General features: G+C 37.6%; 1 protein-coding gene across 4 annotated transcripts in view; it reads right to left on the minus strand.

Moving 5' to 3' along the window:
* Nucleotides 1–15,073, minus strand: part of DCC (DCC netrin 1 receptor) — a 1,222,872-nt gene that overhangs the window by 145,533 nt on the left and 1,062,266 nt on the right. For all 4 annotated transcript variants that reach the window (XM_073006286.1, XM_037982936.2, XM_007973974.3 and 1 more), the window contains exon 16: nt 5,453–5,548. In XM_073006286.1, the coding sequence (XP_072862387.1) occupies nt 5,453–5,548 (96 nt within the window). The remainder of the gene's footprint in view (nt 1–5,452; nt 5,549–15,073) is intronic.

Here is a 15,073-nt window from a genome sequence, read left to right on the forward strand (position 1 = left end):
TGGCAATAATGATGAAAGGGAACATGAGAAGAACAGAAAAAAAATGTAATTAATTCAATCGGAAAACACATTAGAAACAGTATTGCTATATTGCAAAAAAGTAATTGAATATTTTCTATAATTTACTCATTCCCTTAGAGTGGTTTTATCAATTTGACTGTCACTTCTGCTTATATATTTTAAAGTCCATTTTTAAAATGTTGCACATTGCTTCTTAAAAGATATAGTCATAGAATCTATCAGTTTTATTACTACATAATTTAAAATAATAAGATAAGAAAGGTGTTCTGGTTTATTTCTGTCTACAAAAAAACTGATTGTTTATCTAATACCTAATTTTTTGTTTATTTTCTCCCCCTTGTCTAACTTAATAGGGTTTCCCTAATGTTTTCGTTGTTGCTTAGCTTGTATCCACAAACACATTTCCTAGGCAAGAAATAAATAAATAATAAAGAACAAAGTACCCCGACATCCACAGCAACCTGTGTGTGACTGTGATCGCACAAAGCCAGAGTGATCAGGTACACATGATCCCATGGATCAATTATATATTTGATAATTAAGTTTCAGACAGCACCTGATTTGTCAGGCTTTCTTAGACTGGAATCCTTGAAAATGTAGAAGTGTGATTTTACCCACATTCCCACAGAGTAATTAGCTAAGACTTTAGTCTTGGTAGGAGTTCCCATATTCCACATTCCTAACATTTTATATTATTGGATGGGAAGACAGGATTAACTACCTACAGACTTATGAGATTTGCACTGAGGTATATACATGCTTTGATCCATAATATAATGAGAATCTGCATAATAATGTGTGTGTCTTTACAAAATTCTCCAAAACACCTTGTAATCATATTTATGCTGTGATATCAGAATAAGGAAAGCTGATTTTGTGGCCATAGTAATAGTCTAACTTTGAACATTTGATTTTATACTTAAAACATTTACATTTAAAAATATCTTTATATTATGTAGTGTATATTCTAACAAAAATAATAAGATGTGATAATGTAACTCTCAGACTGGGCATATGATGACATTTGGGGAGATGAGACCTACTAAAATGTTGGGTGTCTACAGCAGCATAATACATGGTTTATTTTTTTCAACAACCTAGTTTAAAGTGGATTGACTGCTGGCAGGTTTTGATGATTACTTCACTTTGTCCACTGCATTTCAAATGCCTATCTCCTATTCATCACCTGTTTTCCAATGAATTATTTAGTAGTTTACTAGTCTGTGGTCTTTGGAGCAAAATATAAAACTGAAAACAAAAACTGGAAAAAAAGGAGAGAGAGAGAGAGAGAGAGAGAGAGAGAGAGAGAGAGAGAGAGAGAGAGTTGTGTTTAAAATTTAATGACAGAGCCCAGGCTTTCTGTGTTTTCTCTGATGTCTATTTTTATTAAGGCATCCTTTAAACTCAAATGGATTTATAAAATGATGAAGGGGAAAGAGAAGATGTTGCAGTCTCCACAAGTATTCCAATCATTCATCAGATTTGTGTAGCAGTGGAAGACATTTTTGCCAAATTAAAGCAGGTGCTACTTTGCTTTACTTGTTTCTATTTTTATCTGACTTTACAAGAAGAACGTGATATACATATGGGAAGTTCTCTAATTTACAGACTCCTTTTTTGACCTATGTTACTGAATTACCCTCTTTGTTTTATTAATTCAGGTTTATTGGTAAACATATTAACTGTACAGTTTTTCACAGGTGCCATTCATAAAGTTTTGAAATAGGGTGATTCTTTTTCAAGAAATGGTAATAGTCAATCCTGCTATTTCTGATCTTAAAGGAGTATACTATTCATGACTATTGTTATTGAGTTTCTTGGAGTCAGTTCCAGAATGCTTCTCTCAAATTTCAAGGAAGGGTGTTGGGTGGTATTTTACCGATGGACTTACACAGTCCAGAAATTTCTATCCTTGGCCAAGTTTTATCTTTCCCATTTTATGGAATAATATTTTTTTTCAGGTGTGGCTTGTCATCCTACATGACACTTCCTCCAGAACTGTGCTAGTACAATGACCACTAGTTATATGAACTATTTAAGTTTAAACAAATTAAAATTAAATAACAAAACATTCACTTCTTGTGTTGCACTAGGCAATTTCAAGTGTTAAACTGTTACAAAAACCTAGTGTCTGATGCAGATATAGAGCATTTCCAACAAAGCACAGCATTATCATGCATAGCAAGCACAGCTATTAATACATATTGCATATATTAATAGTCTTTTTCTCTCAGGTCAGAAACTATTAATATTTGAATAATTGAATTTAACACATTCTTTTGTTGCTACACAATTTTTTTTCTCTTCCTACTACTGGGTGATTTATACACTGACTTTGAGTGGCTACATTCAAAAGAATTGAAAAAAAAGTTTAGTAAAACACAAAATATAGCCTCAGAATTTTTGTTAAGAAAGAAATCCGTTTGATTCCTAACAGGTGTTTCGGTAAGTGCCCATGAATGTTCAGTCATTATATTAACATTCAAAATGAACTTTAGATGCCTGTGGTGACTCACGCCTGTAAAACCAACACTTAGGAAGGCTGAAGCAGGAGGATTATTTGAGGCCAGGAGTTCAAGATCAGCCTGGGCAACATAGCAAGACTCCATCTTAAAAAAAAAAAAAATGCCAGGTAGGTGGTGCACACCTGTAGTCCCAGATACCCAGGAGACTTAGGTGGGAGGATCACTTGAGCCCGGGAGGTCAAGGCTATGGTGAGCCATGACTGCACCACTGCACTCCAGTTTGGGCAACAGAATGAGACCCTATCTAAAAAAAAATTGAACTCTAAAAATAATAATGCAATTTTACATGTGGATTGTAGTTCATTTTAACATTGATAAAGCAGTTGAGAATAAATCAATTCAGCAGCGTATTTTATTAGTCTTCTGATTTTTATCCTCTTCCCTTCTCCAGGCTCAAGATATCTTGTACTTAAGACAACAAGAAATAAAGGGCTTTACAGCAAAAATGAGACAACTAATGCATTTGGCCAGGTGAGACTTTCAGCAGCTCTAATGCTGATATTCCCAATATGGGATGAGGCTCCAGAGCTCACCAACATCTGTGGGCACATGTGTGTAGACAACTCCATAGCCTGATGCTTATTCTAGCTTGAGGTTTTATTGCCTGTGATATATTTTTTAGTTATATTATACGGGCCCTTGTTCAAGACAGTGCATGGTACTCCTTTGCAGAAGCTTAGAGATAGAGGATGTCTTCTGCATGGCACTGACACATTTATTAATCGAGTTTTCTTAACCTTTTATTTCATCTGTCCTTTGTTCTCCATGACATATGAAAGCAAAATAAAATAATTCTGCCACTTCCAGAAAAAGTTTTTTTTTTTTTTTCCTTTGAAAAGGGCTGGAATCACACATTCTTCTTGAACCACTTAACTGGCTTTTCTTCAGTAAGAAAATTCCTCACACAAATTCCAACTATTAGTATTATTTCAATTCTCAGTTCCTTCAGGATCTGAGTCATCAGAAAACAAAAATTGCCTGGATCACTGGTGTTTTAGAAACCACTTTGGGAATGTCATATGCTAGAATTAATGCAACAAATGCTAAGAAGAATGAAGCTGATGATTCCAATGGTTCTTTCTGAACAACTTACTTTCAGTTTATTTGAATTCTTTCAGCTTTACCAGTTTCTGATTGAAAAGTGATTTTTATTTGCCACCTCAGTGGTCCTTCCTTGTGGCCATTAGTTTTGGGAAGAGAATAAGAGCTTGAAAAGACTGACTGTAGTATCATTTTGCATGGCCTGATCACAAGTGCCAAGTCACCATGGCGACGAGAATCTCCTGGGGATCTTTTACTATAGGCAGGACAGAGATGGTCACTAAAGGAAAATTATGGGACACAATGGTACAGCCAAAGTGGCCTGTTTGCTCTCAAAGAATATTGTTGCTAGCAGAGCAAGAGAATAAAGTTAAAATCCCAGACACCCATCATGTTAGCTCTTAGTTTGTATCCTGAACTTCAATTTTTCTCATCTCTCAATATTTGGAGATAACACATTTGATAGTAAATATTCTCTGGGTTATTTACTCTTTTAGAGAAGTCATGAATCCCTTTGATTATACAATGAATGGTATATATGGTCTCCACAGATAAATAAATATACTGACATCCGCCCAAATATTTGCATTCTACTTTAGAAAGGACTTAAACCTGGAAACAATGGCCAAAGATTCAAAGAGACTACAATAGCAACTTTGCCTTAAATAATACTACTAAAATTAATACAGTGACAGTATATTCTGGAGACCATCACATAACAATTATGAATTCAAAGAACAATTGTATTCTTAAGACAGTCTACGAATGAAGCTTGTACATTTGGCAAACAAACTGCCTTCAGTTCACACAAATTTGGGCGGAAGTAGAAGCCACGGGATTCCACTATTTATTTTATAACTATTTCTTCCAACTCATCCAAATTTCAAACTTCAGTAACATCTCATGTTTTCTGGTGCTTGCTATCTCAGATCCTTTGTTTTCATTAAGGGGACAATATCTGACAAGTTAAATGAGGTCTGAAGGGTGTGAGGGGGCAGGTTCAATGTATTAATGAGAAAGGGAACTTGGGCTTTACTTGGAGATTTCACACATAAGTCTGTGGCAGGGGGTTGGGGAAGTAGTCAAGTGACTCTCCAGGGACTCTGAATAGCCATACAAATGTGTTGCTCGTTGTATTTTGGATTAAGCCTAGGCATGCTAACAAATAGCCTCCATAAATAGTTTGGATCTCACCATCTTACCCATTTCTTTCTCAGTTTCCTGAGCCCTTTTACTCTTATGTACTGCCTTTACAGTCCAACTAACAGTAAAATTCCTAAGGGTGACAAGGCCTTAAATCAGCTATCCCTTTAATGTTCTGAGGCCCTGGGCACTGCTTGGGTGACCCAGAGGCCCAGCTCAGGACAATACCACCTGTGTCACTCAGCCTAATGCAAACTACCCCCGAAGGCCAGCTCTTCCTTGTCATCTTAGTTTGAAAGACACTGTGTGGAGAAGCAAGTGTCTATTTAGGCATTTGGCAACCTTTATGCAGGGACAAAGATGGCATTGATTTGAGACAAGCTGCTCAGGAGATGGAAACATGGTATCAGGGCAACAAAACTATGATGCTATTGGGAAGAAACAGACTGAGAGATCTATATTCTCTAAGTCCATGTGCGAATTTACAAACTGAATTCCTCCCACTTAATTCTGACAACCAAAGAAATAACAAAATGCACGCATATGTGCGCATGTATACATGTGTACATATCAGACTCAGAGGATAATAATTCTCTGAGGATTATCAGAGGATAATGAAACAATATATTCATTTTTGTTTCTTTGTATTTTATTTTAGTTTTTCTTTTTTCACCATAAATCAAATACTACTTTGTCAGAGGAAGATTAACAATTTCACTTACCTGTTATAGACCTGGTGGTGGCACTTTCATAAAGAGGAACTCCTTCTCCAGCATTGTTAAAAGCTTTTAGGGAGATTACATAATGGGAACTTGACTCTGGAGAAAAAACAGAAACAATATGAATGTGTTGATTTATTTAACATACTGAAATACTCAGGGCAAACATTTTCCTCAAAACAAATTTCATATAATCTACTTGGTAAATTATTTAAGAATGAGTGAGTTGGATTCAGAAAGGAAAGTGGCAGTGGGTGGTAGCAATAGGGTTTTTTGATCTTCCTCAATCCCACATGAAAACATACTGAACTACTAGGTAGAAAACTGAAAGCATTTAGCCACTCGCTGCAAACCTGTATGATGATGCGTGCCCTCGAACCCTAATATACAAGTGGGTGTGAATAAACAACCAAAGCCCCATCATTTGTTTGTTGTCTGCATCTGTGTAAGAAACATCAAAGGGAAGCATCAAACCTAGAAACAGGATAATTCTAAAATAAGTATCAGCTAATGCTGGAAAGCACAGCAGATCAGTTTCAGAACAACAAATTTAAACACTCAAAACTGACCAGCAAAGTCTCCTCTCTAGGACTGGGCCCAAACTGGGGACAACCTCCTGGGAACTGATGTAAGATATAAATAAGACTGAAACAATATTGATGAAGGGGAGAGAAAGTCCAGATAAAAGTAGGGGAGAAGAAGAACCATGAAAATTCAGAAAGCAAGCTGCCATAGTTTTTAGTCCGTATCTGGAGCTGGCAAAATTTTATATGCCCAAATAGTAAATACTTTAGCTTTGAATGTCACATTGTTTCTGTCACATTTTTATCGCTGTTTATTTGTTTACAACTCTTCAAAAAGAGTTTACAACTCTTCAAAAATGTAGGAACCACTCATAACTCAGGCATCCATACAAGAACAACACCTGGGCCAGATTCTACCTGTAACCTGTAGTTTGGGGAACCCTGTCTAATGAAAAGAACAGGACAGGGAGCTCTGTGTATTGAGAAGAGCTCTCTGAATTTCCGAAAGAACAGAAAAAACAAATTGCATTAATATAAGCAATAAAAATGTATTGAGGTAACTTTCTTTACAAATTACCATAAGAAAAAATAAAATAGGAGAATATCATTCCTATAGAATATTACAGAAAATGGATAAATAGTAGAAGAAAATACCCAAGAAAAATAGATCAAAACTGCAATTTAAGGGGGGGAGCGGGGCGCGACCAAGATGGCTGAATAGGAACAGCTCCAGCCTCCAGCTCCCAGCGTGAGTGACACAGAAGACGGGAGATTTCTGCATTTTCAACTGAAGTACTGGGTTCATCTCACTGGGGTGGGTTGGACAGTTGGCGCTGCTCTGCGGATGCAGCCCAACCAGCCAGAGTTGAAGCAGGTTGAGGCATCGCCTCACCTGAGAAGCTCAAGGGGGAAGGGAATTCCTTTTCCTAGCCAAAGGAAATTGAGACACACAACACCTGGAAAATCGGGTAACTCCCACCCTAATACTGTGCTTTACTAAGGGTCTTAGCAAACGGTACACCAGGAGATTATATCCCACACCTGGCCCAGAGGGTCCCACGCCCACGGAGCCTCCCTCCTTGCTAGCACAGCAGTCTGAGATCTAACTGCAAGGCAGCAGCGAGGCTGGGGGAGGGGCGCCTGCCATTGTGGAGGCTTAAGTAGGTAAACAAAGCTGCCAGGAAGCTCAAATTGGGTGGAGCCCAGCACAGCTCAAGGAGGCTGGCCTGCCTGCCTCTGTAGACTCCTCTTCTAGGGACAGGGCATACCTAAACAAAAAGCAGCAGAAACCTCAGCAGAGGTAAATGCCCCCGTCTGACAGCTTTGAAGAGAGCAGTTGATCTCCCAGCATGGAGGCTGAGATCTGAGAACAGACAGACTGCCTGCTCAAGTGGGTCCCTAACCCCTGAGCAGCCTAACTGGGAGACATCCCCCACTAGGTGCAGACCAACACCTCACACCTCACACAGTGGGGTACACCCCCGAGATGAAGCTTCCAGAATAAGAATCAGACAGCAACACTCGCTGTTCAGCAATATTCTATCTTCTGCAGCCTCTGCTGCTGATACCCAGGCACACAGGGTCTGGAGTGGACCTCAAGCAAACTCCAACAGACTTACAGCTGAGGGTCCTGACTGTTAGAAGGAAATCTAAAAAACAGAAAGGACACCCACACCAAAACCCTATCAGTACGTCACCATAATCAAAGACCACAGGCAGATAAAACTACAAAGATGAGGAAAAAGCAATGCAGAAAAGCTCGAAATTCAAAAAATTGGAGCACATCTCCCCCTCCAAAGGAATGCAGCTCATTGCCAGCAAGACAACAAAGCTGGACAGAGAATGACTTTGACGAGTTGAGAGAGGAAGGCTTCAGTTGATCAAACTTCTCAGAGCTAAAGGAGGAACTAGGTAACCAGCGCAAAGAAACTAAAAACCTTGAAAAAAGAATGGATGAATGGATAACTAGAATAATCAATGCAGAGAAGACCTTAAAAGAACAGATAGAGATGAAAACCATGGCACAAGAACTACATGACAAATGCACAAGCTTCAGTAACTGACTCAATCAACTGGAAGAAAGAGTATCAGCAATTGAAGATCAAATGAATGAAATGAAGCTAGAAGAGAAGTATAGAGAAAAAAGATTTAAAAAAATGAACAAAGCCTCCAAGAAATATGGGATTATGTGAAAAGACCAAATCTATGTCTGATTGGTGTGCCTGAAAGTGACAGGCAAGATGGAACCAAGTTGGAAAACACTCTACAGGATATCATCCAGGAGAACTTCCCCAATCTAGTAAGGCAGGCCAACATTCAAATTAAGGAAATACAGAGAACGCCACAAAGATACTCCTCGAGAAGAGCAACTCCAAGACACATAATTGTCAGATTCACCAAAGTTGAAATGAAGGAAAAAATGTTAAGGGCATCCAGAGAGAAAGGTCGGGTTACACACAAAGGGAAGCCCACAGACTAACAGCAGATCTCTCGGCAGAAACTCTCCAAGCCACAAGAGAGTGGGGGACAATATTCAACATTCTTAAAGAAAAGAATTTTCAACCCAGAATTTCATATCCAGCCAAACTAAGTTTCATAAGTGAAGGAGAAATAAAATCCTTTACAGACAAGCAAATGCTTAGAGATTTTGTCACCACCAGGCCTGCCCTACAACAGATCCTGAAGGAAGCACTAAACATGGAAAGGAACAACCAGTACCAGCCATTGCAAAAACATTTCAAAATGTAAAGACCATTGATGCTAGGAAGAAACTTCATCAACTACCGAGCAAAATAACCAGTTAATATCATAATGACAGGATCAAGTTCACACATAACAATATTAACCTTAAATGTAAATGGACTAAATGCTCCAATTAAAAGACACAGACTGGCAAATGGGATAAAGAGTCAACACCCATCAGTGTGCTGTATTCAGGAGACCCATCTCACATGCAGAGACAGACATAGGCTCAAAATAAAGGGATGGAGGAATATCTACCAAGCAAATGGAAAACAAAAAAAAGCAGGGGTTGCAATCCTAGTCTCTGATAACAGACTTTAAACCATCAAAAAGCAAGAGAGACAAAGAAGACCATTACATAATGGTAAAGGGATCAATTCAACAGGAAGAGCTAACAATCCTAAATATATATTCACCCAATACAGGAGCACCCAGATTCATAAAGCAAGTCCTTAGAGACTTACAAAGAGACTTAGACTCCCATACAATAATAATGGGAGACTTCAACACTCCACTGTCAACATTAGACAGATCAACGAGACAGAAAGTTAACAAGGATATCCAGGAATTGAACTCAAATCTGCACCAACCGGACTTAATAGACATCTACAGAACTCTCTACCCCAAATCAACAGAATATACATTCTTCTCAGCATCACATCGCACTTACTCCAAAATTGACCACAGAGTTGGAAGTAAAGCACTCCTCAGTAAATGTACAAGAACAGAAATTATAACAAACTGTCTCTCAGACCACAGTACAATCAAACTAGAACTCAGGACTAAGAAACTCAATCAAAACCACTCAACTACATGGAAACTGAACAACCTGTTCCTGAATGACTACTGGGTACATAACGAAATGAAGGTAGAAATAAAGATGTTCTTTGAAACCAATGAGAACAAACATACAACATACCAGAATCTCTGGGACACATTTAAAGCAGTGTGTAGAGGGAAATTTATAGCACCAAATGCCCACAAGAGAAAGCTGGAAAGATCTAAAATTGACACTCTAACATCACAATTAAAAGAACTAGAGAAGCAAGAGCAAACACATTCGAAAGCTAGCAGAAGGCAAGAAATAACTAAGATCAGAGCAGAACTAAAGGAGATAGAGACACAAAAAAACCCTCCAAAAAATCAATGAATCCAGGAGCTGGTTTTTTGAAAAGATCAACAAAATTGATAGACCACTAGCAAGACTAATAAAAAAGAAAAGAGAGAAGAATGAAATAGACACGATAAAAAATGATAAAGGGGATATCACCACCAACCCCACAGAAATACAAACTACCATCAGAGAATACTATAAACACCTCTACACAAATAAACTAGAAAACCTAGAAGAAATGGATAATTTCCTGGACACTTACACTCTCCCAAGACTAAACCAGGAAGAAGTTGAATCCCTGAATAGACCAATAGCAGGCTCTGAAATTGAGGCAATAATTAATAGCCAACCAACCAAAAAAAAGTCCACGACCAGACGGATTCACAGCCTAATTCTACCAGAGGTACAAGGAGGAGTTGGTACCATTCCTTCTGAAACTATTCCAATCAATAGAAAAAGAGGGAATCTTCCCTAACTCATTTTATGAGGCCAACATCATCCTGATACCAAAGCCTGGCAGAGATACAACAAAAAAAGAGAATTTTAGACCAATATCCCTGATGAACATCGATGCAACAATCCTCAATAACATACTGGCAGACCAAATCCAACAGCACATCAAAAAGCTTATCCATCATGATCAAGTGGGCTTCATCCCTGAGATGCAAGGCTGGTTCAACATACGCAAATCAATAAATGTAATCCAACATATAAACAGAACCAAAGACAAAAACCACATGATTATCTTAATAGATGCAGAAAAGGCTTTTGACAAAATTCAACAGCCCTTCATGCTAAAAACTCTCAATAACTTTGGTATTGATGGAACGTGTCTAAAAATAATAAGAGCTATTTATGAGAAACCCACAGCCAATATCATACTGAATGGGAAAAAACTGGAAAAATTCCCTTTGAAAACTGGCACAAGACAGGGATGCCCTCTCTCACCACTCCTATTCAACATAGTGTTAGAAGTTCTGGCCAGGGCAATCAGGCAAGAGAAAGAAATAAAGGGTATTCAGTTAGGAAAAGAAGAAGTCAAATTGTCCCTGTTTGCTGATGACACGATTATATATTTAGAAAATCCCATCATCTCAGCCCAAAATCTCCTTAAGGTGATAAGCAACTTTAGTAAAGTCTCAGGATAAAAAATCAGTGTGCAAAAATCACAAGCATTCTTATACACCAATAACAGACAAACAGAGAGCCAAATCATGAATGAATTCCCATTCACATTGCTTCAAAGAGAATAAAATACCTAGGAATCCAACTTACAAGGCATGTGAAGGACCTCTTCAAGGAGAACTACAAACCACTGCTCAGTGAAATAAAAGAGGACACAAACAAATGGAAGAACATACCATGCTCATGGATAGGAAGAATCAATATCGTGGAAATGGCCATATTGTCCAAGGTGATTTATAGATTCAATGCCATCCCTATTAAACTACCAATGACTTTCTTCACAGAATTGGAAAAACTGCTTTAAAGTTCATATGGAACCAAAAAAGAGCCCGCATTGCCAAGATAATCCTAAGCAGAAAGAACAAAGCTGGAGGCATCATGCTACCTGACTTCAAACTATACTACAAGGCTACAGTAACCAAAAGAGCATGGTACTGGTACCGAAACAGAGATATAGACCAATGGAACAGAACAGAGCCCTCAGAAGTAATACCACACATCTACAGCCATCTGATCTTTGACAAACCTGAGAGAAACAAGAAATGGGGAAAGGATTCCCTATTTAATAAATGGTGCTGGGAAAATTGGCTAACCACATGTAGAAAGCTGAAACTGGAACCCTTCCTTACCCCTTATATGAAAAATAATTCAAGATGGATTAGAGACTTAAACGTTAAACCTAAAACCATAAAAACCCTGAAAGAAAGCCTAGGCAATACTATTCAGGACATAGGCATGGGCAAGGACTTCATATTTAAAACACCAAATCCAATGGCAACAAAAGCCAAAATTGACAAATAGGATCTAATTAAACTAAAGAGCTTCTGCACAGCAAAAGAAATTACCATCAGAGTGAACAGGCAACCTACAGAATGCGAGAAAATTTTTGCAATCTACTCATCTGACAAAGGGCTAATATCCAGAACCTATAAAGGACTCAATCAAATTTACAAGAAAAAAACAAACAACCCCATCCAAAAGTGGGCAAAGGATATGAACAGACGTTTCTCAAAAGAAGACATTCATACAGCCAACAAACACATGAAAAAATGCTCATCATCACTCGCCATCAGAGAAATGCAAATCAAAACTACAATGAGATACCATCTCACACCAGTTAGAATGGCAATCATTAAAAAATCAGGAAACAACAGGTGCTGGAGAGGATGTGGAGAAATACGAACACTTTTACATTGTTGGTGGGACTGTAAACTGGTTCAACCATTGTAGAAGACAGTGTGGCTATTCCTCAAGGATCTAGAACTAGAAATACCATTTGACCCAGCCATCCCACTACTGCGGATATACCCAAAGGATTATAAGTCATGCTGCTATAAAGACACATGCACACATATGTTTATTGCGGCACTACTCACAATAGCAAAGACTTGGAATCAACCCAAATGTCCATCAGTGAGAGACTGGATTAAGAAAATGTGGCACACATACACCATGGAATGCTATGCAGCCATAAAAAAAGGATGAGTTCATGTCCTTTGTAGGGACATGGACGCAGCTGGAAACCATCATTCTCAGAAAACTATCGCAAGAACAGAAAACCAAATACCGCATGTTCTCACTCATAGGTGGGAACTGAACAATGAGATCACTTGGACACAGGAAGGGGAACGTCACACACCGGGTCCTATTGTGGGGAGGGGATAAGGGGGAGGGATAGCATTAGGAGATATACCTAATGTAAATGATGAGTTAATGGGTGCAGCACACCAACATGGCACATGTATACATATGTAACAAAACTACATGTTGTGCACATGTACCCTAGAACTTAAAGTATAATTTAAAAAAAAGAAAAAAACCCTGCAATTTATGATTTCAAGATGAACTAAACTACATTAAGAAAATGATGCCAGATATGAAAACGTAACAAAATCATAGAACTCAGAAATGAGGTGGTATAACTCAAGAAATATATATATGTAAATTAAAAAAATTTAGACATGAAGGGTAACCAGATGAATACAAGTAAAAAGCAAAAACATAACAAAAGAAATTAAGAAGACTGAACAAGGATTCAGGAGAAAGTGATAAATATTGAAGTTAGAGAAGTAAGATCTAACATACAGATAATAGGAGTCCTTGGTGAAGAAAATTCAAAGGAAAATAAAAACAGAATAAATAACTACAAAATTTGCTGATTTAAAATAATTTTTTAGGCATTTGGACAAAAATAATGTATGACTTAGAAAAAAATTAGATTACTAGTCTTTCTATGACATTTTACAGCAGAAGAAATTAGACTAACTTTTGCCAGGCACGGTGTCTCACGTCTGTAATCCCAGCACTTTGGGAGGCCAAGGCAGGTGGATCACGAAGTCAGGAGATCATGATCATCCTGGCGAACACGGTGAAACCCCATCTCTACTAAAAATAAAAAAATCAGCCGGGTGTGGTAGCAGGCACCTGTAGTCCCAGCTACTAGGGAGACTGAGGCAGGAGAATGGTATGAACCCGGGAGGTGCAGCTTGCAGTGAGCCGAGATCGCGCCACTGCACTCCAGGCTGGGCAACAGAGCAGACTCTGTCTCAAAAAAAAAAAAAAAAAAAAAAAAAAAGATTAGAGTAACTTTAGATACTCAACATAAGAAAATGTAATTCAAGGTTTTATAGTCAACAAGTTACCTTTAAACATAAAGGGTACAGTCAAACTGTTATTAACTTGCAAGCACTCAGTAATATTGTTCCCTGATCCCTAGAACTACTAGTAACTGAGCTTCAGGCATACAAAATGACCAGAAGAGATATTGATGTAATAGCTAACTGGAGAACAAAAATTTAATAAACTAAGACTAAGTTAAAGGAAAGATATTTTATTTTGTAATGGCGACATGTTTTGATATTATAGATGTAGTACAACCTTAAGACAAAATTTAAAACTAATGACAGTATATGCAAAGATAAATGTTTCAATAATTATTATTGATGTTGACACTTTTATTATTATTTTGAGACTAATGTAACATGGAATAAAGCAAATGGATAAACATGAGATATTCTATCATCTCCTATGTCCCTGAGAACCAGATTCTTGGTGCAGATGAAAAGACCCAGAGATGTAATACAGAAAAGGTTAAATAAAGACTGTGTTCCTAATAAGTTTGAACTCAAAATTGTACTTTTTCTCTGTTCCAGCTCTGTCTGCTAAAAAAACGTCTGGAAACCTGGACTCGGTAGCAATAAGCATCCCGAACACACAGACTACTGTTTGGGGGAAAAATAATTCCTATTACTAAGAAACAAGTTCTTGCAGAACTGGTTGATTCTTAAAGTAGAAAACATGCCAAATGAACCTGAAATATCTTGACATACTATATAGAATGGAAGCAACTAATAAAATCATATCAAATGGGTTCAGGAGTCAATTCGAAGAGCCTCCCTCAGATCAGAGATAAGGATAATCTGCACACAGAAAAGTGTAAGTGCTGTGATATATGGAAACTCATCAAACATACATAAATGCATAATTTGATAAAGGTATTTAAAAGAATAATAACAGTTGGCCATTTCTGAGGTTGTGAACTCAGAACATAATTCTAGCTAACAAATAAAAACCAAACGATAGAATTAAAATATTGCTGTTTTACAGTCCTCATTAATGAATGGATCTAAGCATTAAGCATTAATAATTGCTAAGATAAAATAGAGACAATGAGACAGTACGTGCTTCCTGAGGAAAGAACAGACTACCCTCTAGAGTTTTGCCAAAGGGATCAGACCTACTTAGTCTGATCTAGCCTCTGGACCTAAATGACAGTTTGCAGAAAACAGAGCAAAGAAACACGTTGAACTTCAATTTATAATACTTCATTAAACTACACATTTGTTCCATGTGGTTTTCTGTATCTGGGTTTTATACCAAAATAAAAAAGCCTTACAATGAGTGTGTTTATCTCTGACAGGCATCTATAAAAATTGATCTGATTGAGTTTTCTTCCAAAAATTTGTAGGTGACCTAAGTATTAATGTTAAATATACTGACATTCTAAACCACATGGATTCAAGAGCTATAATACAGTAAGAAGAAAAAAAATAAGATTAT

The sequence above is a fragment of the Chlorocebus sabaeus genome, chromosome 18 (assembly GCF_047675955.1).
Source record: "Chlorocebus sabaeus isolate Y175 chromosome 18, mChlSab1.0.hap1, whole genome shotgun sequence".
In the NCBI taxonomy this organism is placed as follows: Eukaryota; Metazoa; Chordata; class Mammalia; order Primates; family Cercopithecidae; genus Chlorocebus; species Chlorocebus sabaeus.